Below are 23,000 nucleotides of genomic sequence, written 5' to 3'. Positions count from 1 at the left end.
TAACAACAAACAAGATTCGTCTTTTATTAATTGATCATTTATAATAACATTGGGTTTTTTGTTTATTTTTCTCTTTTGCATCAGTTTTTTTTCCTGACATTTCAATTGGGCTAACAAGGAATAGATCTTTACGTATCGATTCATAGAAAAAACAAAGCGCAAGATTACTGAATGACAAACGTAGCTGACGATTCGACATGCTTAATCGATACGATAATTTGTTATATTAAAAGTCGTATGAGTGTATATAATTGATTTCATTTCATTTTCTTCGCTACGCTCTGTTTATACAATCTTAGGGTATCGATCCAAGAGAAAGAATGACAGTAATTGGCGTCTAGCTAATAACACCATATCGAAGTATGCACCTCGGATCTTCTACTTTCCGTTCTGCGATTGACTTCTCCTCTCACGCTCTTGTCCATGTAAGTACTTTTATTCCACCCTACCGAATATACGCGATCAGCATACATACGTACACACGCATCCGCATTCTTCCTCTTTCTTTCGTCTTTCCATAAAGTGTTTTCGCGGAACAAAGTGCTACAATTCTGAACGAAACTTCGATCCTCCGTAAGAAGGTTTAATTTACTGGTCGCTAATAGCTGTCTGGGATATCGTGTGTCATTCACCTAACCGTTATCTAGATCGAAATATAACGCATGTGTACATCTATTTTTTTTTTTTCATCTCAGGATGTGGAAAACACTTTTGTGAAAGAGAGTTTTTAGTATGAGAGAGACCTAACACCGATATTATGTACTTTATTTTCGTAATCAATTCATTTCCTTTCGATCGAATCAAACGAATTTCGTGCGCCCACTTCTAGACGGTCTTTTTCACCGAAAGAGGATCGAGCCGACGTCGATCCTCGATCGTTTTTCTTATTTATTTTCGGACATTACACATATGCGTTATCCTCGGCTCGGCTTACATTTGCGATTCATGTTGTGTCAGCTGTCGCGGTATCAAAAGATTTTTTTTTTATATGAATCCATTCAACGACTAAATTTATAACAATGACAATGTACAAGTGAGATTACTACGTAAAATGAGTGTCGACGACGAACGAAACGACTTCGAGGTATTCTAACAATAAGAGTTTTTTTATTAACTCCTCCCCCCACTTAATTTCTTCATTATACTTTGCTTTAGTTTTCAATTTTATTTAATTTTGTAGAGTTATTTACGGTTCAGTCTGCACTCGTTTTCTTACTTTTATACATTCCGTATTTTTTAAACAAAAAGTATCGACTAACGAATACAGTTTTATTCGTTACCCTTTAATAATCATGTTTCGAGCGTTGCATTGCGTGATCTTATTGTTCCTGTTGTTGTTAAAATTATTATCTCCTAAGATTTGGTCACAAAGAGAAAAAAGACAGAACATAGATTTCGATACGTAGGACGCTTGAAACGGGTCGTCTCTTCCCTCGCGTTATTCTCCCCTTTTCTTTTTGTTTGCCATTTTATTAAGACTACTTGAGTTCTTTTATGATGCCTAACACCTAACGATAATAGATGAAGTCTCCTCGTAACGCTTCCAGTATTTTGTTTTCGTACATATTCGATGCAGCTACATTTTACACTGATTCCAGATTCCTCCTCGCATACGTTTCTCGCGTTTATCTTTTCAACTAGATCCGCTATATGACGCTTTTTCTGTTAATCTCTATAAAACTTAACGATGAAATAGAAGGTACGGGAAAGAAAATATTAAAGAGATGGAAGATGAACATTACAGATTTGCTAAGTAATATATAGTTAACACATTCACTACCATTCGAACGAAGTTTTATTGTACAGGCTACTAGTCGTTTCCTCTTATTCTCGTTGACAGTAATAATTCTTCGAATTTATTTCCGCGAACGTCGCAACGTTTTATTATCAATTAACCTTTTTTGGTTTGAACCTCTGAACGGATCGACCAAGTCTCGAGAATTAAAAATTGTTAAGCTTCCGCCGATCGATCCCGACGCTGGTAGCGAACGTGTTAAAGTACCTGTAAGATCTTAAATGTCACGTCAGTCTTTTTTCTTTTTTTTTCTTTTTTCCTTTAATCGCCTGAATCAACGTTTCACATTAGATATGTTCACAGCAAAGATTCGTAGGAATTCTGACATCGATCCGCGCATTTTAATCCGAGATCGCGCGTTAGGGGTTCTATCGGACGAAGATCAAGGAAAAGGAGCTCGTCTCCCACTCGATCCATTGGAGCTAGATTAGAATCGACAGGCTTATAAGTTAGTTAGAATCCCTTTACACTGAATTATTCGATTTTTCGAGAAACCTAAACAACCGCGATAAAGTCTAATAGTATCTACCGCTTCTATCCCAAACCCACGAACATCGGAATTTTCATTGGAACAGAGGCATTTGTTTTACTTTATGCTAAAGCTGCAAATTATATAATTCAATTGTCCATACCTTCGGAATAGAAGAATCGCTTCATCCATGAGTTTGGTACAGCTACTTCGCGAGTACAAGCTATTAAATCATATTCAGACGATTGCTACACGGTTTCATTTCCAATGGATCAAGTAACGCCTCAAAGAACAGTGTCGAAAGCGTATTTATCCGTTCGAGCAAATTTTTTGATTCAGGCAAAACTTTTGGTTCTCGACGTTCGCGCGAATACGAGCCGCACGAGATCAACCGAGATTGATTTTGCAATTTCGTGCATCGCGAATCGAGCGCGTCGAACAAGTATTACGTGTCGTACTTACACGTCGCACATATTCTCGCGCCTATCGATCACAAACGCCTACGATTTCGAAACATCCAAGTTGTAAACGTTAATAAAAAATATATAGTCGTTCGTTCGTCTTCTATTTCAAGTGTTGCGAATAAGGCGAAAAGGAAACGTGTCTGTCGTAAAGAAACAAGAAACGAATTCTACCTCTGAATAGCCGAATTGGTCGCTTAAGAAACTTTGGTCCTTTAGTTACATATGTATTCATAGTATACACAGTTTCCGTAATTCTTGCTCGTTGGACGCGATTCACGGTGGCCGATATCGCAAAAGCAAAGCCCTCGAAACCGATTACATCGCTAGTTATAAATTTTATAGCGCTACCAAGGGTAGCTCAAACTCATGGTCCAAAATTAATCATATAGAAAACCATACACCATTCCTTAAAAGATAAATTCTGTTCTCCTTTGTCTAGATCGTTTATTTATATTCTCTAGGCTAGATTCTAAATAAGAGAGAAGAAAGGCAATAATATACGTACGGTGCCTCACTCGATTCTGACGTCTTGATTTTCTCGCTTTTGTTACTCGTAACGAAACGTTTTTTGAAAGGATGCTCGACTGGTATCGTTTGAAACATTATATTGATAGCAATTAACTTTGGAGGGTTACACCTGAATCAGCTAAAAGAAACACGTGCCTGAAATTTGGCTCGTTAAACTCAAACCTTCGCTTTCAGCTACGATATCGAGAAAATCGGGTGAGATATCCTGTATTAAAGCTCGACTCACGTCATAGAGACCAGGCGATTCGATACAATTCTAACGATAACGAGAAGGTAAATAATCGTCTCGTAACGATTGATCGGACCGTGCGTTTGACACCCCATAATGCTAATTACGCTTCGTTAATTTTAATTTCCTTATCTGTCGACACTCGATTAACACGAACGGGCGAGAGGCAACTGTCGGTTCCAAAACAGATATAGGTACACGCGATATTTAATAACAATTACGCCAAGTTTGGTTTATGATTCCCAAAGTGTGATACTGGCAAAATGACTTTTGAATTTGTCACACTTCCTTCGTCTCTCTAAGGATATCCTCTCCATATACGCGTATATACACATACGCGTGCATACGCTCACATGTATACACGTGCACATGCATATTTATAGTATTTATATATATATTTTTTTCATATTTATATATTTATATCACGGCGAAAGAAAAAGAACAATTGAAGGTAAGGATACTTTGTACAAAATACGATACAAGTAGCGATGTAACAACACTTTGCAATAGTTAAATATAATATTATTATTATTAATATTATTATTATTATTATTATTATTATTATTATTATTATTATTATTATTATTATTATTATGTGTATATATCTGCATGCGCGTGGGTACCTGTATTATACACGTCGTACGCGTATACGCGTGTGTAGAAGAACCCGCCCACATCTGTATATGCATATGTATATATTTATATTTTATTACCGTATAATATTATACGTATGCTGTGATTTTCCACATACATTCCCGATAACGCGTTCTTCTTATCGGTCGAATTCACGCCCCCTTCCCTAGGAGCGATATTTATTAATTCATTTATTTACTTGGTTGCTTTTTATTTATATATTTATATATTTATATAATTTATGGAATAGTTCAAGTTGTTCCACGATTCATCCTATTATAAATCCTCCGTTACGATTACATTAGCGCGTAAATTTTCTTCGTTATCGTTTGGCTTCTGTCTTGTAAAATATTTTTTTACTCGTGCAGTCGTGCTCGAGCACGACAAGGTGCTACTTTCCCCGTTTAGTCTTTTACGAACGATCGCGTTTATCTACCTGGCTATTGTTCGTTTACTTTTGTCGCTAAAATGACTCGGTGAGAAATCATGTGTTAACGAAACGAAAGAACTGACCGAGGGGAACAGAAAATGGGACGAATTAAATTGATAGACGGTGCAAAGAACAAGAATCAGAATCTATTCTTAGCTAATCTCGTGTTTCCTATGGAAAGTATGACACCTCTAAGAATGTAGGATGATAAGCGAGATTTTTACGATTTAAACTTCGAAAACAAACAATCGAGCAATAATTTTTACTTTCTCTTTGTTTCCAACGGATTATGTTTATCTCGATCTTCGTGTACGTGATCATTATCAATCTAATCAATATCTATCGACGTCTATTCGATCGTGGACGATATCTTTGTCGACGATTCGTTTTAATAATTCGTTCGATCATGTGGATTTTCATTCCAGGATCTAAAAGTTCAAACTAATGGATCGTACGAAAAAATAAAGAAGATCAGAACAAGGATATAATGAGGAATCAGAAGATTCTTCTCGTTATTCTTCAGGGTAACGTCGTACCTCAAAGAGACGATCGTAAGCGATTTCGCGTCGAGTTCGACTATCACCTCGAACAGTTTTCGTTAGGGTCGTTATAGAAAAACGCTCGCGAGCATTCCCTATTATTATAATTATTATTCTCTTCTCTTCCTTGACTATTATACGGGAGATGGCACTGACGGGCGAGCAAAACTCCTTCAGCAATGGTTTGCGAAAAATGAATCACTGTCTGTGGCAACAGCAACAGCAGCAGCAGCAGCAGTGGCAGCACACATCTCTCATGTTCCTTCGGATAACACCTCTCGTTGGCGAAGACCTGATCTGATGACGAGACGCGTTCGTACGTTCGTCTCGCTTATTCTTCACGGTCCCACTCGTTCCTTCTCCCTCTCGTATTCAAATCGATCGGCCTATCGATCTGATCACGCGATCCGCGGTCTTTCATCATGGATCCATGAGAACGCGATAGGACGTGTACGGAGAAGAAGCGGAACTGGCGACACGGCCAGGGTGATAGCTCACTTGCCCAGACCGAATTTCATGAAGATTAACTCCTTCCCTTTCGACAGAATATCGCCGCCGGCGCTCGCGCCGGCCATCTCCGTGAACTTTTGCATCAGATTCGGCCCCGTACTTTGCGGTTGCTGCTGCTGTTGTTGCTGTTGCGATTGTTGCTGTCCCTGTGGCGGTTGAGTCTTCGCCTGAGGCGTAGGCAACACCGTCGGTATCCCCCTCATCGGTTTGCTCGCGCTCTGACTGCCTTGCATCGAAGGGCCCTGGTTCTGTTGCGAATACGGTTGATTCTGTTGTTGCTGCGGCTGCTGTTGCTGGCTCTGCGGCTGTTGGAACTGTTGGCCCTGTGGCCCGAACCCTGGACCTTGCTGTTGATATGCTTGACCCTGTTGTTGATAGCCTTGATTCGGCTGACCTGGCTGTTGCTGTTGATACGGTTGATTCTGTTGCTGGTAATCCTGCTGCTGTTGCATATGCTGTCCAGGGCCCTGCATACCTCCCGGCACATTACTACAACGATTGACCGCGCCTCCCCTCCCCTTCCCCTAAAAATTAAAGCGTCACCAATTAATGGAACACAGATCTCCCTCGGAGCTCGTGCGATTCTTTTCGTTCTCTCGATCTGGTCGGTTCGAACATTATCTAGCGATCTGCGAGATTCGACGTTTAGGTCAAAGGCTTCTGGATCGCAAAACTTTGAACGGATGTCTATTCTAGACCAGGGATTCCCAAATCTCTCGAAAGAATGAATTTTCATAACAGGTCTCCGTCACAGCTTACATCTTTCTCAATAACGTACAGCGTACAACATGATACGTAATACGAATAAAATGTAAATGTCGCATTTTCTGTTGACGTCACGATTTCTGCTTAGTAGCTGATTGCACATAATCCCATTGCGATCAATGTGATCTCGATTACATAATTGCCGATGCGTGTTCGGCCATCGGCCCCGTTAGGAATCCCTGTTCTAAACGAACGGATTCCTTGTTCGTCATGCGGTATCCGCTGATTCTCGATTCTATATGTAATTGAACATTAACGCATCTATCGTCTCGCACGATTCTTAATGATAACTCGGTTCTTTCCTACTATGTATGCCGCAGACCTATGATGTTCTGTGAGAGATCAAAAGTCGATTTACGCAGAGCGATGTCGTTCCCTGCTGCGCCGAAATAACGGGGAATCGGAGGACGAAGTTGTCGGGGACAAGTACAGCTTACTGCGTGCAAAAATGGGAGCCCTTGTCTCGGAGGGCCTCAGGGATATCTTTTCCGAACGGCGGAAAAGAAAGGGTCAGCCTCTTTGCCGGTATCGCATTCCGTTGTGGTCTCTGCGTAAATCGATCTATGCGTTCTTTCAACGATATGTATAATCACCTAAATGAGGTGGAAGGGGGCGACGGTATGTGAACGTACGTATTCTAAAGTGTACACACGTTACTAACGACAAGGCGCAACAAAACTTGAACACCTGTCCAATTAATTCAGTAACCTACTGTCGATCGATGTGTCAGTTTTTACGGCAAATAAGAATGTATCCGAGGCGGAAGAGTAACGAAAGCGGAGGAAATGAAAGAGAGACAGAGAGATAGAGAGAATTGAAACCTAGAAAGTAGTTTATAGAGTCGTTGATTATTGGAGAAGCTTAATTTACTGCGTGTTCGTGCAATTTACGCATTGGACTAATTATCATGCTCGTACGACACATTAATTAAAAGCGTTTGATAACAAACTATTTGCATACTATCGCTTCGTCGATGCGACCGTCGACTTCAAATGCATTAGAATTTTATGCCTGTTCTCGTATCGATAATTACACTTCTTTTCTCAGATCAGAGTTACACGAGTCGAAGTACTATAATTTGGTAAGTGCGAATTGATGCAAAATAGCCATAGTTTTCAAGTGTACTGTAGAATTTCTCTGTCTGTATCATTGATGTCGGAATCGTTCGTCAATCGTTTCAAAGCGACAATATAAAATGTAATGATGCGAAGAAGCGGCTCGCGCGAGCGCACACAGTGTTGAAACAAATACTGTGTGATTTTCTATTGAACATTTGCCTCGGCAAAAGTTCAACATCACTAGTTTGCATAGAACCATGAAAGAAACGTACCTGAATCATCGACTCGATTATCATTCTGAAGGTATTTTCTACTATACTATAAAATGGAATGTAGGAAAATATGAAGAGACGTGGCAAACTGAAGGTACGACGGTGAAGAGACGATCGGGCGGTAGAAAATTAATAAGCACGTCGATAAGCGGAAGTGAAAAAGTCATTGATAGAGAGCAATAGGACTCACCTGCTGTTGAAGGTGGGGTGGCACGGGCCCTTGCTGATGGGCACCCATGGGCGTGGGCCCATGTTGGTTGGACGTGGTTACAGTCGTGTAGCTGTGGTGATTCGCTTGTTGGTACGCTAGATGCGGTGGATTGTTTTGTTGATGTTGGAGTTGATGTTGTTGGTTGTTCATTAGTGATGGTTGTTGTTGTTGTTGTTGTCTAGAGTCTAAGTGACAGACAGGGACAGACACAGGCACAATGCAGGCATCTAGCAACAGAGAAGAGAACAAGACCGTGTTGTCATTCATGGCGCATTTATCTCTTTTTAAATCGAACATTCAGGCGCACCGCCGGGTGTCCACCGAGTAATATCACTCTATCGCAGCTATGCCTGCTACTCTTTAATTTCTATTAGCCGTTTGCTGATTCGTGTGAAGAGGCAAAGGTGTCAATTACTCGGGAAGACCTGGACTCGCGCGTTCAATTAAACAACTCTCGCGACTTTACGTTTCGCGACACGAAGTCTGTACATCGCGATTCATCAACGGAAAACGAATCGTTAGAAAATCTCTTTAACGTCTAAATGGCCAGCATGACAACACGACACGAACGACAATCATGTGACACGACGACCATCGACCAGTTCAGGCACACAGAAACAGATTATGTCGTTTATATAGAATGTACACGCAGTATAATTATATACATACATATATATACATATAGATCCTTTTACACACATGCATATGTATATATGTATATGTATATCATAGCGTAAAATGTAACACGTATATATATATGTATATATATATTAGAGGAAAAAGATAGGCACGTAAAAAAGTAACAGAGCCGAAAAGTACTCGGAAAGTAAAGGTACGAATATATATATAATACATACGTAGATGGTAGATACATACATAGATATCATGTATGTATATCATACTTAATAGAAAACACTGAAAGCAGCTTAGTGTTTTATTGTATATTATATATATGTATAGAAATATATAGATAGAATATAGAGATATAGATATAGATAGAAGGTAGAGATATAGAAAAATCGTTTTGCATATGGCAAATAGAGACGTGTTCCTAGAAAAGTTTGCAAATATAGCTCTCACATATTTTGCGTGGACACATTCATTTCGTTATACGAGGACTTGAAAAAAATATATATTGCAATTGCGAGTTCCTAGAACTTTGCTATTAAAAAAATGCTACTTAAAAATTAATATTTCCTGAAGCGCACCGTGTGACTTACTCGAAATGCCTTATCGATACGCTGTTTTACTCTGTTACGCAATTCTCTCTGTAATTTTGCAATGTAGAGAGAGCCCCCTAAAAAAAACGATCTGCTTCGAATAACAGCGATCGGGCCCTCAGCAAGATCGCTCGATCGTAAGCTTGTGTGGCCCTTCTGCCTGTCGTCTGGCACATCTAGTTTCGTGTCTTGTGTTGCTTGCCGTTTGTACTTTTTTTTTTATTCACACTGACGTCCGTATGTTCCAGCATTTTCTTAATTCTTCTTCGTATCATTTCTTCCGGTTTTAAAAAGTGATTTTGTTTCGCAACCGCAGTTTTCAAGTTCGAGCAGTTTAACTCGTGGCGCCAGTGTGAATCTACTTGAACCCCTCGAGCCAGTTTCGTATTAAATCTTCATAGAGATCGTTCTCGATCCTGTTTAGCACTGCGTTCGGTTATCCGCTGCGTTCGTGTTTACTCTGTCATTTTTCGAAATTCAACTTCTCATCGCTTCACGATGTTCGAGGAATATCGGAAAAGGTTCGGCTACGTCACGTACTTGGCTTGAGGAGCTGTTTATTGTAACGAACAAAAGATACTGCGGTCAGTTTCATTTACCTTTGCCTCGACGGTGACCAGGTGGAGGCGGTTCTCGCGGCGGTGGCGGCGGTCCTCTGACCCCGGGTCCTTGGCTCTGACCAGGCGGCCTCCTACTTCCCGGAGGCTGTCCTTGCTGCGGTTGATCCGGCGCTTCGGTGAGAAAATTACTCGGAACTAAGCCGCGCACTCCGTTTAATTCGCCCATATAGAACCCGTCCTCGTCCAAATCACCGTAGACGTAGATTTCGTTCCCGGTCTGGAACGCCAACTCCGCGCTCTGCGAAATCAAATCGTAGTCTCGTGAATATTTCAGCTCCTCCGGTAAGAGGTCGGTCGATTAAACGTCTTACAGAATCAACGTTCGGAGACAGTGTGTGAGGGTCGTAGTCGTAGAGCGCAATCATTTTCCTGACGGGCATGTTGCTATAAATATCGCCCCATCTGCCTCTCCTTCCCGATTGGCCTTGTCCAGGTTGATTAGGATCTTTGATCTCCTCGACCATATTATAAGGAATGTATCCCCGTCTGCCGTGACACTCTCCCCAGTAAAATCCATCCGCGTCTTTCTCGCCGTACACCTATCGAATCAATAAACATGAGCCAAGCTTTCTTGAAACGCGATCTGATAGACTGCGGAGTTTTATGCAAATATTATCATATTTCGTAGAACGTGATCCGTTTATACAGATTTTTGTAATTTCACGATGCGGAATTTATGTATATTTAGGTATTCTATAGAACAGATGCACTTTCTTACGTGGATATCTTCGCTAAATAAAAATCCAGAGTCTGGTAATTAAAAATTCTATTGAAACAGACCTTGATGGCGTCGCCTTCGGAGAAGGGTAGCTCTTCCTCACAGGCATCCGGGTTAGGTGACATTCTTTTCGGATCGTAATCGAACAGTGCAACGAACCAGCGTATTCTCTTGTTCATTTGTTGGGCACTGCTCGACGGATGACCAGCACCGCCTTGAGCTTGCATCGTCCGTCCACCGCGATAACCAGCGGGTCTGCCCCGTTGGCCTCCTATTTGAAAATAACGTTTGTGCAAACGAACGTCCACGTACAGTGTCTCGACACTAGTTTTACGGAGCGCATAAAATCGACGCTTAGGTAAATAAAAAATGTCCGTGAATCTAGCGTGAATGGCTTTGAAGTCGCGACGAACCTTGATCGTAATAAGGATCCTGCGGTCTGCCCGTGGGCCCAACCATCCTCACTGGCCGGTGCGTCCCGGGTAGACCCTGCTGTCCCATCTGCGGCCCGTACCGATGCTGTCCATGATGTACCGGCATCCTACCCCTGCGCGTCGGGTCGTCCTCCTCGCTGTAATGCTCGCTAGCCGAATCCTTGATGATCTCTGGAACTCCTAAGCGACAGTAGCGATCACGTGCAAAATTTCACCACATTCAATCGACCGTTTCGGTCGGACGAAGAAGGATCGAAGGAGGTACAGTTTGATCGCCGTGACAGCTAAAATGTCTCGAACAGAAAATACTGAAAAAAAAATCGGTTTGATCTACGAAATGGACTCTTACCCATCTGGGACATGGTCTGGCCGGGATAAATCTCTTTGTCGGACAGATTCTCGTCGGTCTCGATGATCACTTGTCCGTGAGCGTCGACCCTCGTGGTAGCGTGCCTCCTCATGTGAGATGCCACGGGAGCCGTCGGATATCTCTGACCCGCGACTCCTATCTGTTGACCTATAGCGCCGGTAGGTTGCTGTCCTGGGTCCTGCATGTGCGAGGGTCCGTGCTGCAGATGCACCGCGGTACCACCGCGGAGAACGTTACAGGGAATGGCAGTGGCGCAGCTGTCGATCGACTGACTCTCCCTGCTCTTGGTTCTGACCGTGATCTGCTTCGGGTTCAGGCTCATCAGCTTGTGTATATCAACGAGCGCGTGGTCACCGGTTGGACTGTCTACGTCGGTGACCTTTTTCCCGTCAGCGTACACCGCGTAACCGGTGACGGCCGAACCGTTTAGGGCAACAGGCTGCCAGGTCACTAGCAAAGTGCCGTCCTGCGGTCCAGCCTCCACCTTAACAATGACAATCGTACGATTATTATCGATTACATTTTAATCGAACGATCGCCCGAAGAGACGAATTAGAAGAATCGTTAACCTGGATATCGACCGGAGGATCGGGTAGTCCTTTGGGTAGCGTCTTAAAGTGAACGTGACAGGCTAAATTGTTCGCCGCTTGAGTGTTCTGGTCTTCGAAGTGCGTCGCCCTCAGATTCTTCGCTTTGACGGTCACTCGGTAGATCGTCGAGGGCGCTAGTCCTGTGATCGTGTGCCTGTAAACACCAGGCTTCACCGTTCTAACTTCGACGTTGTTCACGCAAACCACGTGCTGATGGTTGCTGTTACTCGGCATCCAAGATATGTCAGCGCTGGTCGCGGTCACGTTAGACGCCTTGACGGCTGTCGGGCCCAAGGCGACGTCCTTCCCGATCACCATCGTGCAAGCAGCGTCTCGAGACGTTCTCCTTGAGTGCGTCACCGAACGTACGCTTATTCTGTGCGGCTACATCGTCGATCAAACGAAATCAAGTGACCGCATAGACAAATGCTGATTTGCACGTGTACAAAAGATCTCGCGAAATTGCACGAGACATTTTGTACAGAGCAAACTGGCTTATCTCATGACACGTTGCATGCTAAGGAAAGTTTAATCTAAGGAAAGATACCGATCGATAGAAGAGAGTCTACAGCTAGAAAGTTGATAAAGGGTGTTAATCGATTAGACAGAAACGTGTCGCTACGAACCCTGGTGGAATCGACTCCCTCGACCAACGCTCTGGTCCTCTCGGTCGCCTTCACCGTCACCTTCAGCACTCCGTCGACGTACACGTGGTACGACTCTAACTGATGCGTGTTCTCCGGTGCCGTCCAGCCGATCAGAACGCTCTTGTTCAGCTGCCGCTCGAGCGTGAGATGCTGCGGCGCCGGAACTAGGTCCGAAAACAGGTAGACTTCTTCAGAAAAAAAGACAAGACAAGCCTAAACTGTAGCTAAAAGTCTTTAGCTATCTAATTCTCTAAGCCATCTTAAGGTCATCCAAAATACTCAACACAGTGCAATGATTCCCGTTTAGACTGTATCACAGATCTCTGCTGTCAGGCAGAGCCGCCGTTCGATCGGATAACATGCAATTGTTCTATCGTTGAAAAACTAGGGGTGACTCAGATCGTTGGAATCCGAAACAAATTCCTGACTCGAATTTTTTGAGTACACCCCTAAAATCGTAGATTATCCGACTGGGTTCGGAGAGTTCCGATCTTTTGTGGATAGATCGGGGCAGGTCTGAGTATATCGGTATATTATAATAAATGTAGTGCTCTAAAATTTGAACGTCAGCCCGTTAAAATTTCTATAAAAATCGAACTTTCCGTCGACCCATTAATAAAAGCGATTATTCTACAAGCAGCCAAATCGCCTTTCTATCGGGAAAAAAAGCATAATTAGTACACGGTGTGTAGTGCAAGTATGTATGTATGTATGTACCTTGTATATTCGCGCTGGGTAATGTTCAGAAGAAACATTGTACGAACGAGCTGTGTAAAGTATGTAATTACGTTGGAACAGGGAAATATGCAATATTACTTGGACGTACAAATCGCTATTTAAGTCAGAGACAGGTCTATAATTATTACTAGAGGTAAAACATCGAACTAGATCGATCTAAATTCGATTACAACAATTATACACAAACATTCGTTGAAGCGATTTATTTACACACGTATTGTTTCTATTCGCATGCTCAATGGAATACGAAAACATACTAACCTGGTGGTTCCTGTTCATCTTCCTCCGCGATATTATCCAACTCCGCGTACGCGGATAATTCGGCTTGACGATTCCGGTTCCCTTCTTCCAACGCAGCTAACTCCAAGTCGATATCTTGTAAATAACACTGTACGAGAACCGAGGATAAATTAGTAATACTTCGTGATCGAGGCATCGGGAACAAAGCTAGCTTACATTGCTCACTTGGGGAATGTTGGTCGATGCGGAGTCGTCGACGTCCCTGAGTCCTAGGACAGCTTGATGAAACTCTAACAGGTCGTCGCCGATTAATTTTTGAACGAAATTCGCCGGGACGAGGCCGCGTCTACCGTCGAGCGTTTCCGCGTCGAGAAAACCGTCTTCGTCCGGTTGTCCCCAAACGAGAAGATAATCGCCACCTTGTACGGGTAACTCTGCCTCCGGATTCTCGTTAGGCGAATGCTGAAACGGCTCGTAAGTGAAACGAGCGATATAAACGTAACATCTGCCTTTGCCGGGTATGTCGAGCATGTCGACTTGACCCTCGGAGACGATATTGTCGTTGGTCAGTCGATCCAGGGGATTGGACAGTATACTGCTGGGTATCTTCGGCATCTGTCTCGGGCTGAGAAAGTGGTGACTCGTCGTCGAGGGAACCGTCGGCGAGCTGGCGCGTAAACTCTGTTGAATCTGCTGGATGATCGCCTGCTGCTGAAGCTGATTAGCCTGGGACTGCGCGGATAGCTGCTGCATCGCTTGGAGGGGATCGTTTATCGCTTGTAACAAGCCCGTTGACGTGGTTCCTGGCAAAAATTGAAGAAACACGATAGAACACGCCGTCGTATGCGTCGTCGTCGCGGGAGAGGATAAGATTCGTACCTGAGCTGACACCCGATGTGCCAAAAGCATTGGTCCCGACGGTGGAGTAGGTCGATCCGCTAGGGGCGAAACTGCTCTGTACGCTCGAGAAGGGAAGAACGGTTTGCGGTACACTGGTCAGAACGCCCAGGGTTGAATGATAGGAGCTCGTCGAATAGGGTGGCAACGAGGATAACGTGGTCTGCGGCATGCTCGTCTGAGGAACGGAGTAGTTGTGATGCGACAATTGAGTACCAAAGCTACTCGCCCCTGTGCTATACGTTCCGTTCGGGTGCGACGTAATGGACAAACTTGGATATGTCGTTGCCTGCGAACAGCGAATTCCCGATTCATCTTTGTTTCAATATGTTCGGGGTGGTTCGAACGACGTTTAACACTAAACCCGTCGATAGATTCGCACAGTTTTCATATTTGAGTGTAATTCAGACTACAGAAATTGCACTTTCGCAGTAAATCGTTTTGTACCTACTTGAGTAGTTATTCAGATTTTGATAGCATACGTCTGTGGCTTTAACAGTGAGACAGAAGAATCTTAAACCGATCATCTGACCCAGTCTGTCAGAGTTTCATCGAGCTGCCATAGGTTTAGCGTTAAATGGTCAGATCCGACTTGCCGCCGGAAGGGTTTCGTACCTGCTGACTTCCATTCAATTGATAACTTTGGGCGGTCTGCGTGGGTTGCGTATAATGAGGCATTACGCTTTGACTGGATGACGTCAGGTACGTTGTAGAGGCCGGATGTTGTTGCGGCTGTTGTTGCTGCTGGAGCGGCTGCTGATAAGTTTGCGTATGTGGATAACTCTCCTGGTATTGATTGCTCGTGTAATGGGTGTGCGTTTGTTGTTGCTTCTGCTGTGTTTGCAGAGCGGTTTGGGAGTGGGAGCTTTGCAGCTCGGTATGAGTCGGTTGCTGGTATTGTTGCATCTTTTGTTGGAACACCGGTTGCGATTGACTAGTGGAGAGTGACGGAGCCGGTGGAATCGGTTCGCTGTAGTGATACGGAGGTCCGTTCGGTGTCAACGGCGGACAGCCGGGCATCATTGGCGTTAGGGGCATGGGTGAACCTGCATACTGTTTCAAATTCTCGATGGAGGTGCATTCGTTGCAAAGGGGAATGAGAGACGCGGTAGGGAACGGACGGGTACCGAGAGAAACGGGGGTTGGTGAGGGTTGGGTAGGGGTGCGTACGAGCAGATCGAACAGAAATGAATGATTATTTACATACGTGACCCAGTTGAGTCGGCATTCCGAGGCTCAAAGCGTGCGGATGAGGTGGATGCTGATGCTGGCCGAGATTGGGGAGGTTCTCTGAGCTAGATCGCAAAATACCCTGTGTCACCGTTACCGAGGGTTGCTGCGTTGTAATGGCGCCCCGAGCATGATCCAATTCGTGTGCCATCCTGTTAACGCTGTACCGATAAAATAAAAAGCTCAGATAAGATTAACGGACGTTGGAAAACAACGAGGTATCGATCGCTCGGAAGTGAAATATTAATAGGCCTCTTCGCAGAGATGACAAACTTTCCAGTTTCGAAATATTTTTATCTCACTCGCGGAGTACAAAATATCTTTCATGGAATATTCATTCGTTATAATCGTTGAGATTTTCGTAACGCGAATACTCTACTATTCATAGTACTCGCCGAGTACAGTAGAATATATCTCGTATGGAACTGATTTATGAACCATAGAAACTCCATTGTCCTTTAAATTCTGAATCTGCGAGATCTGGTCTACGCGAGAGGTCAGTAGGACGCGAGAGAGAAACGCACCTATTATCTTGTTCTATCTTCGCTATTATTCTGTCGATCTCGGAACCAGCCGGAGGCCAAGTGGTCGGGACCGTCGAGTGTCCGATCATCGGCATCGGCCCTCTACTTCGCGCACGCCTCAGACTCGTCAGTTCCAAAGACAATTCCTCGTGCCTGACCATCTGTAATTCCGTCTTCTTCTCGAGCTCTCTTATCTTCGATTGCAATGCCTCGACCGATTCCGGGCCTTGATACCGTCCTGCTATCTTTTCGCGTAGCTGACTCTGTGCTTCCGCATGTTGCCGCTCCAGATCTGCTTTTCGAGCTTCCGTTTCACGCATTTGCTACAAATAAATGAATCCGCGATTACGGACCGTCCGTTTCGACTCACTGTAGCCACGGGTAAAGAATTTGACGAACGTGTAATCATAGTAAATAATCGGAAGAATTCGTCAGCAGTTATACGAGACCGAGATACAACGTCAAGCTCCGTTTAATACCCGCGGCTGAAGGTAGATAACCACCGTTAATAACCTGAAGGGACGCCTAGTTGGGAGTATGATCCATGACGAGAATCATCCGCGCGACATTAGTAATGAAAGGGGCTTTTGTATTCTGAATGCCTCCGAGCTAAGTACAATCGAACTTACACTTGCATCGAACGTGCCCGACACAAACTCTCTGGCTCTCGACTACTATATGCTTAATGGTAAAAAACGATCGAGCCGCGGGAACAAAAACCGAGAGGCTCGATCAGAAATTGTTAAAACGCTGTGTAAGTTATCTTTTTAATTAAAGCGAATCTTGGCCCGGTCAAAATTCGCTTAGGACATCGATATCTAGTGAATAGTCTCGTTGATACGCTTCTCACCACGCCGAAAATGATCACGCGAATCGTCTCAGAACATAACGTAATCATTACGTGCACATTACCTGTCGTACGTAATCATTCTAATTCTGTGGTATTGCGAGTACGATAAATTTAATCCGATTGTATCAGCAGCTATTGCCATCGAGCAGCAAACGAGGAGAATAAAGTTCGATCAAAAAGGAATTCGGAAAATTTGGAGAAAAAAATTTTGGAAATTCATCTCGGATCCACGATGAGACAAAGTACGAACGCAAGGATACTTTTGAGAATCGAAAAACGGTTAGAGAAGAATCGTTGATGCTCACCTCGAGGATGGATTCAAGAACCGGGTCCTGCATGATGGTGGTTTTCGTGGAGGTGGTAATCCCAACAGCAGATCCGGTATCCTGCAGCTGCGGAGCCTGAGGTGCCGTGGAAGCGCCACCTCCAACACCACAGCACTGCAACATCCCTGAAGTCTGAAACCCTCGCCCGTCTTTATCACGGCCAGTCCCTATCGATCTACCGTGTATCTAGGAGCTATCTTAATTAATTGGCGGCTTTTGCGGGGCCAGCCAGGCTGCACACGACGATCCCCACGATCAGGCGTACGATTCTCTGGGTGCGAAAAGAAACTCTTTTTTCATCGTGCCCCCGTGGCACCTCCAGATACCTTAGCGCGAACCGACTGCAAAACAGTCTGCAGCACGTATAGTTCATGAAAAAAGATACTTTTCGCGTTCAACCCTTTGTACACCGTGCCGACGACGAAAGCCGAAAACACTCTATTTCTCTCTCGTAGCTATATACTTCACCGCTCGTATAGATCCACGGTCCATTTTAAAACGGTACACAGAGAGCTTCTGAAACATTCCTTGGTCCGTACATCGGACGGAAAATGAATCGATGACACATCGGCCGGCATACAAAGGATTAAACGAAAACCAGAATCAACATGCCACATGCAAACCGCGATAACGCACGTCGCAACCAATTCCGTGGCGATGACACGTGGACGGTGTGCGCGTGAAACCCGGACAGGTTTAAAGCGCGATTGATAAACGAAAATCAACCGCAGCGACGGTGTTTCTAAATGGGAGAGGTTCGATCAACGGGATTACTGGCAACAGGTTCTCCGAGTACGTTCTGGCTGAATTGAAAGCGATTAAAAGTCGACTACCGTGTTTAAACGCGAGCATCGAGATTCTTACAGCAGATGTGTTAGGCATTGGCAAACAAACGTTCCTTCCGAAAACTCACTGACTCTTCGCCAGTCATTTTCACCGGGTATACCCTTGGGAGGGAAGAAATTGCGGTCGTACGCAATTAATCGTATTCCCAGCGGTTACGACGTCCCGATTCTTAGAAAGCGATCATCCCGTGATGAACTTTGTTCGACAAAGTAGACGTTCTTTTGCGAGACAAGACGAGATCGCGTGTCGTGAATATTTTGCGAAATCTTCAAACGCTCGAGCGATCAACAATTTGTCTTATTCCACCGCGTTTAAGTAATCTAATAGGTTTCTTTCTTACATCATTGTGCCCGAGAAGTATGTTACGGAGCTTAAATTTTGCTGACAAGATGACGAAGTATTAACCGTGAAAAGGAACGGGAATATTATGCGGCAAACGGGTCTCAGAAGCAAGAACGAAATCGTTGCAGAAATAATTTAGCGAGAGAATATAAAACAGCGGCGATTCTATCATCCATTAGCATCGTTCGTACCTGGCAACACGTTCAATCGAATCCCACACGGCTTGTCTCGTTCACTGATTCAACTTTTACCCCGTTCGATCGTACGACAAGTGTCGCGGAAAAAAGTGTCCAAGCGTGGCTCCGTTCCTGCTCGATAATTCCGTCACCTTTCGAACCGTTTCCCTTAAAGTGTTTAAAGTCAACTTTCACTGAGGGGTTCGCTTCGTTTTACGAGGACGACGGCTTGATTTCACCGGTTGAACCATCGCACTTGAGTAATTCAGTCACGGTCAGGGGAGACATCTTAATCCAGCGAAGAATTTTGGCGCAAGTGGTATTACCGTACGATATAGTCAGACGAGTCGGACCAGCTATAGTATTCCGTGCATAGATATTGCAACGAGTCGAAGACCGTGTCTCTTCGTGCTCACTTTTTTATCTAATTACGCGAATTAATTTCTATTTGGAATTGTCAAATTGCGTGTCGTAACGGTCTGACTAAATGGCGCAATCTACTGTAAGATACGAGGCATACTGAATGCGAGAATAAACGTATTGCTGTGCATTTTCAAGAGACCGAGAGAAAAATAATGCTGTGCGTTAAAAAGAGAGTATAGAACCTACCGAATGATCTTGGAACGAACGGAGTAATAAAAGGTCGAAGTGCACGGACGAGGAAACCAACGGTGTAGGAAGGAACGCCGGTGCATAGAAATGCGTTAAAAAAAAAAAATTAAGGCCTTTGAAGGAAGGATCGATTCGAATCTCGAGACACGAAACAAAATTCAGAAAGGAAACGAATGAGAGCTCTCTCGTAGAAGAAGAACGGGATCGAAGCTGGCAGTGGTTCGGAGGGAAAAACGTAAAGAGAGATTCCGAATGACTTTTCGTTCGCACGGGTCGAGTGGCACGGCACTGCTTATTGATCTCACTACCGATGGTACGTAGTATACATATACACCCGGTGTGCTCGGGACATCACTGCACGAAGATACGTAGCGCGATCACCGTGTATCACTGTGAATTGGTTATGACCGTCACCACGAGTATCAGCGGCGACGACGCGATCAGCGGTACCCTTAGATTTCACTATGATGATACCGATCGCCGTGATGATAACTGTGCCACCGCGTCTCCGTTCCGTTACTGACACACTGTTCCCCATTCGTTACGGACCGCGTTTTCCCATGATCGGACTCTCCTCCGTTTCATCGGTTTTGTTACCGCACTTGGCTAGCTTTACAACGGTACCGTGCTCTATCGTGTCCGGTTCCGGTAGCCCTCGAGGAAACCTTCCGCTTGGACACTTTTACAGATGCACACGAACACTTGTCGTCGTAACCCTCTTTGTTCCCTTCACGCATACGCGTCCGCGTACCCTTCCGCTCGCTCTATTTATCCCTTTTTTTCCCCTTTCATTCCTCGATCAAAGCTAATAAACTCGTCTTCTTTCTCTCTGTCGTTCCGATCTCGCACGATCTCTCTCATACGCTCGGCCACACTCTCTCACCCTCTCTCGTTTCCGAGTTTCTTTCCCGATTCCGCTGTTCGTTTCACAAGGGATAGCGCACGGACACTTACGATAACCGAGTCGAAGGGATTGTGGTAGGCCAGGGCTGCTGCTGCTGATGAGCGAACTTTACGGGAGTCGCGAGCTTTTTCACTCGGCTATCATCCCGTACAAGCCCCAAGATCTGCTCGGCCGTGGAAGGCAGGCGGCAGGGCTGCTGGAAATCGGGGGAGGAGGTGTACGTTCGCCCGTCCGCCGAAGGGTGGAACAACCAGTGGGGGTAGAGAACGGTCCTCGGCGGGGATACGTTTCGCCTGGAGGGGATGGAGGACCGGGAAAAAGAGAGAAAGGGAGAGGAGAGGAAAGGTAGCGAGGGGTGCCACCGCTGGAAAGGCAGCCAAGGGTAGGGACTCCCGTCACCGCCAGATATGGGTCACTCCACGATCGATTCCGATATAGAACCCCTTCGCGGCTAGGGATCGTTCGCGATCGCTTACGTCATCGCTACCCTGATATAGCACCCTAACATACGCTTCCCCTCTGCTGCCCGAGTCGACCCCCGTCGGAGCGCGAATCGTTTTCATACACGTTACCAATATCGACACGACGTCGGCGATCGTCTACCGGTGAGGGATCAAGGGAGAAACGTGGTACGAACCGGGAATCACGGAACACGGCATGTCGCGGAAGGGTCGAGCGAAGACCGCGCGATATACGCCGGAGGTCGGAGGGTATGGTGGAATGGTTCGCCTCGTGACTACATGGGGGTGTAGCTTTCACAAAAGACCAATCAATACGCGCGAGACGATCCACCGATCTTCCCGTCTTCTTTCACTCCTTCGGCCGTCTTCCTCTATCTTTTTTCCATCTCACCCGTCTTTATCGTTTCTTCCCCTTCGGACCGAACCCCTCCACGGGTCGGGACTCCATCCCTCTGTCCGTCCACTTACTCACCGTACCTACGTGTCTACCATTCTATCTAGAACGTGCCACCGTTCTATCTGTTTCGTTTAATTCTATTTTTCAACGGAACGAACTTGATCCGGGAATAAGATAAAAGTATTTCGGGATACCGGGGGTTTCCGTGGGTCTACGAGAATTTCGCAAGCCCTTAATTACCGAGAATCTCACTCTCCGTCCTTCTTGCGCTCTCATGGTTCCGATCCGACGCGAGTGCTCGTAACACTTTCAGAACGGTGGAAGAATTCCCACTGCATCCGCTCGATGAATACCGCTGTACACGACTTTTGCGTTATCATTGACAAATAAGTTTCGTTCCATCCCTCGTTCGTCGCGCGTTCCATCCCCTGTTCGTGTTCGCGTTCGCAGCCTACAGCGACCCCGTATCGAATTACGTAATGCGACTCGATTCACGGGAGGAGAAACGTCGCATGTCTATATTTAATCGTCGAATTGTCATTTATCACCCGCGACCGTAGGAGTCGCGACTGACTCACGTAGTCGGGGATCGAAGGGAAAAAAAATGCGGGGGCAAGAACCGGGGTGTAGGCACGGCCCTGACAGGAGCGCAAGCGTTCGTGCGATTGTATGACGTCACGAGTCTAAGGCACGGGGCGTTATACGCTTATCAATGAACGTACGACGCCTACGGCAGATACCTGTTCTCTCTAGTGACTAACACCCTCCCTTTTGCCCGCTCTTCCTTCTACACCCCCATACGTCCTGAACTTTGACTGCGTTCCATGCGATCGGGAACGTCGAGTGTCTCCTCATTTTCTCTGTGTTCATCGCGTGGGTGTAAGCCAGCGTGCATCGGCTTTTGTTCGTTTGTTGATTCGCACCCGGGCCGCATCCTTCTCATTCATTAATTTCACTCGAAAATCGATCGCCGCGATTTAGTTTCGATCGGACGAACTTCTAATTCTTCCATGTCTCCCCAAACGTTGACTCTTACCACTCGCTCGTTACGCCTAGCCGTTCGACCCACGTGCCCGCCCGATACTTTATTCGCGTTAAACAAATTACTCGAGCGTAATGAAACAAGAATAAAAATGAGTCTTTCGCTTTCACTTGCCGTCGTATTCATCAGAGTTCATGAACAGAGTCGCTACGTACATGAAAAATGAAGCGTGCAAGTGCCGATCAGATTCCAATGGTCTTGTTGAACTGATTTTCTATTAGCAATGTATCTGTATACTGCATGACAAAATATTTGTAATTTTTCTACGTGTAATTATATCAATTAACTTATTCTCTGTCCACCTTGTACTGTCTGTTCTGCTCCTGTTGATTCCATTCTACCTTCTTCTCTCTGTGTACATCGATACAATTTGTAAAGCTGTCAATTGCAGTATAATACGACAGAGCTCGATATCCGTATCTTTATAATTCAACGAATCAGTTTGTACGCTTTGGTCGACATAAAAAATCAATTAGGCATCTATAAAACGACTTCAATTTCATACTTCAATTGTATTTAAACACTTGATTAATGAATTTATAAATCTAAAGGCATTTTCCAAATATCCCTGTACAAAAGCTTCGTCACTCTATTATACAGTTTCCTCTTTGATGAAATTTAACAAAAATACCCCCAACAAAAGTTATAACTGTAGTTGTCGGGCGCAAAAAAGGTCCTATGCAATTCTCTTCCAACTTTACTCGTTAAAGATTAAGAATGTATTGACTATACAGTCAATCCCAAAAGTTTATGTATTTTAGAAAAATGCATTTCCTATAATTAAAAAGAAATCAGACATCCGAAGAACAATGCTAATAATAAATAGCTACGTGCTAAAAAGTATAGAAGGAAATATCCAATTAATTATTGACGCTAGCGAAAATTTTTTATACAGAAGTTGTAGGCTCTGACG

The 23,000-nt window shown here is 44.7% G+C and overlaps 1 protein-coding gene across 16 annotated transcripts; it reads right to left on the bottom strand.

Annotated features, from left to right (window-relative positions):
* On the bottom strand, nt 1-22,818 carry Rbp (RIMS binding protein). 16 transcript variants are annotated; one of them, XM_018023732.2, is made up of 17 exons: nt 21,286-22,815; nt 17,287-17,439; nt 16,132-16,454; nt 15,585-15,768; nt 14,993-15,430; nt 14,360-14,666; nt 13,697-14,283; nt 13,502-13,628; nt 12,482-12,690; nt 11,835-12,239; nt 11,245-11,749; nt 10,875-11,075; nt 10,524-10,732; nt 10,055-10,282; nt 9,723-9,981; nt 7,883-8,130; nt 1-6,121 (listed from the first exon to the last, which is right to left on the bottom strand). In XM_018023732.2, exons 1-17 carry the CDS (start codon nt 21,319-21,321, stop codon nt 5,582-5,584), a joined length of 4,959 nt encoding a protein of 1,652 aa, XP_017879221.1. In that variant the 5' UTR covers nt 21,322-22,815; the 3' UTR covers nt 1-5,581. The 16 variants fall into 16 exon arrangements, with proteins under 16 accessions (XP_017879221.1, XP_017879223.1, XP_017879236.1 ...); XM_018023734.2 differs by having other exon boundaries at nt 13,706-14,283; XM_018023747.2 differs by having other exon boundaries at nt 14,993-15,133.
* Nucleotides 22,819-23,000: the final 182 nt, after the last annotated feature.

Source organism: Ceratina calcarata, unplaced genomic scaffold, assembly GCF_001652005.2.
Source record: "Ceratina calcarata isolate Rehan_Ccalc_2016 unplaced genomic scaffold, ASM165200v1 scaffold310.2, whole genome shotgun sequence".
Taxonomy (NCBI): domain Eukaryota; kingdom Metazoa; phylum Arthropoda; class Insecta; order Hymenoptera; family Apidae; genus Ceratina; species Ceratina calcarata.
The sequence above is the reverse complement of the archived record's forward strand: the minus strand, read 5'-3'. Positions and strand labels throughout refer to the sequence as shown.

What these genes read in the sequence shown, in the direction of transcription:
- Rbp (XM_018023732.2), bottom strand. Translation starts at nt 21,321, where the DNA reads ATGAGAGCGCAAGAAGGACGGAGAGTGAGATTCTCG. An exon ending in ATCCTCCGGTCGATATCCAG is followed by an intron (nt 11,750 to 11,834) that starts GTTAACGATTCT and finishes GTCATTGTTAAG; the next exon opens with GTGGAGGCTGGACCGCAGGA. An exon ending in TGTCTCCGAACGTTGATTCT is followed by an intron (nt 9,982 to 10,054) that starts GTAAGACGTTTA and finishes TTGATTTCGCAG; the next exon opens with AGCGCGGAGTTGGCGTTCCA.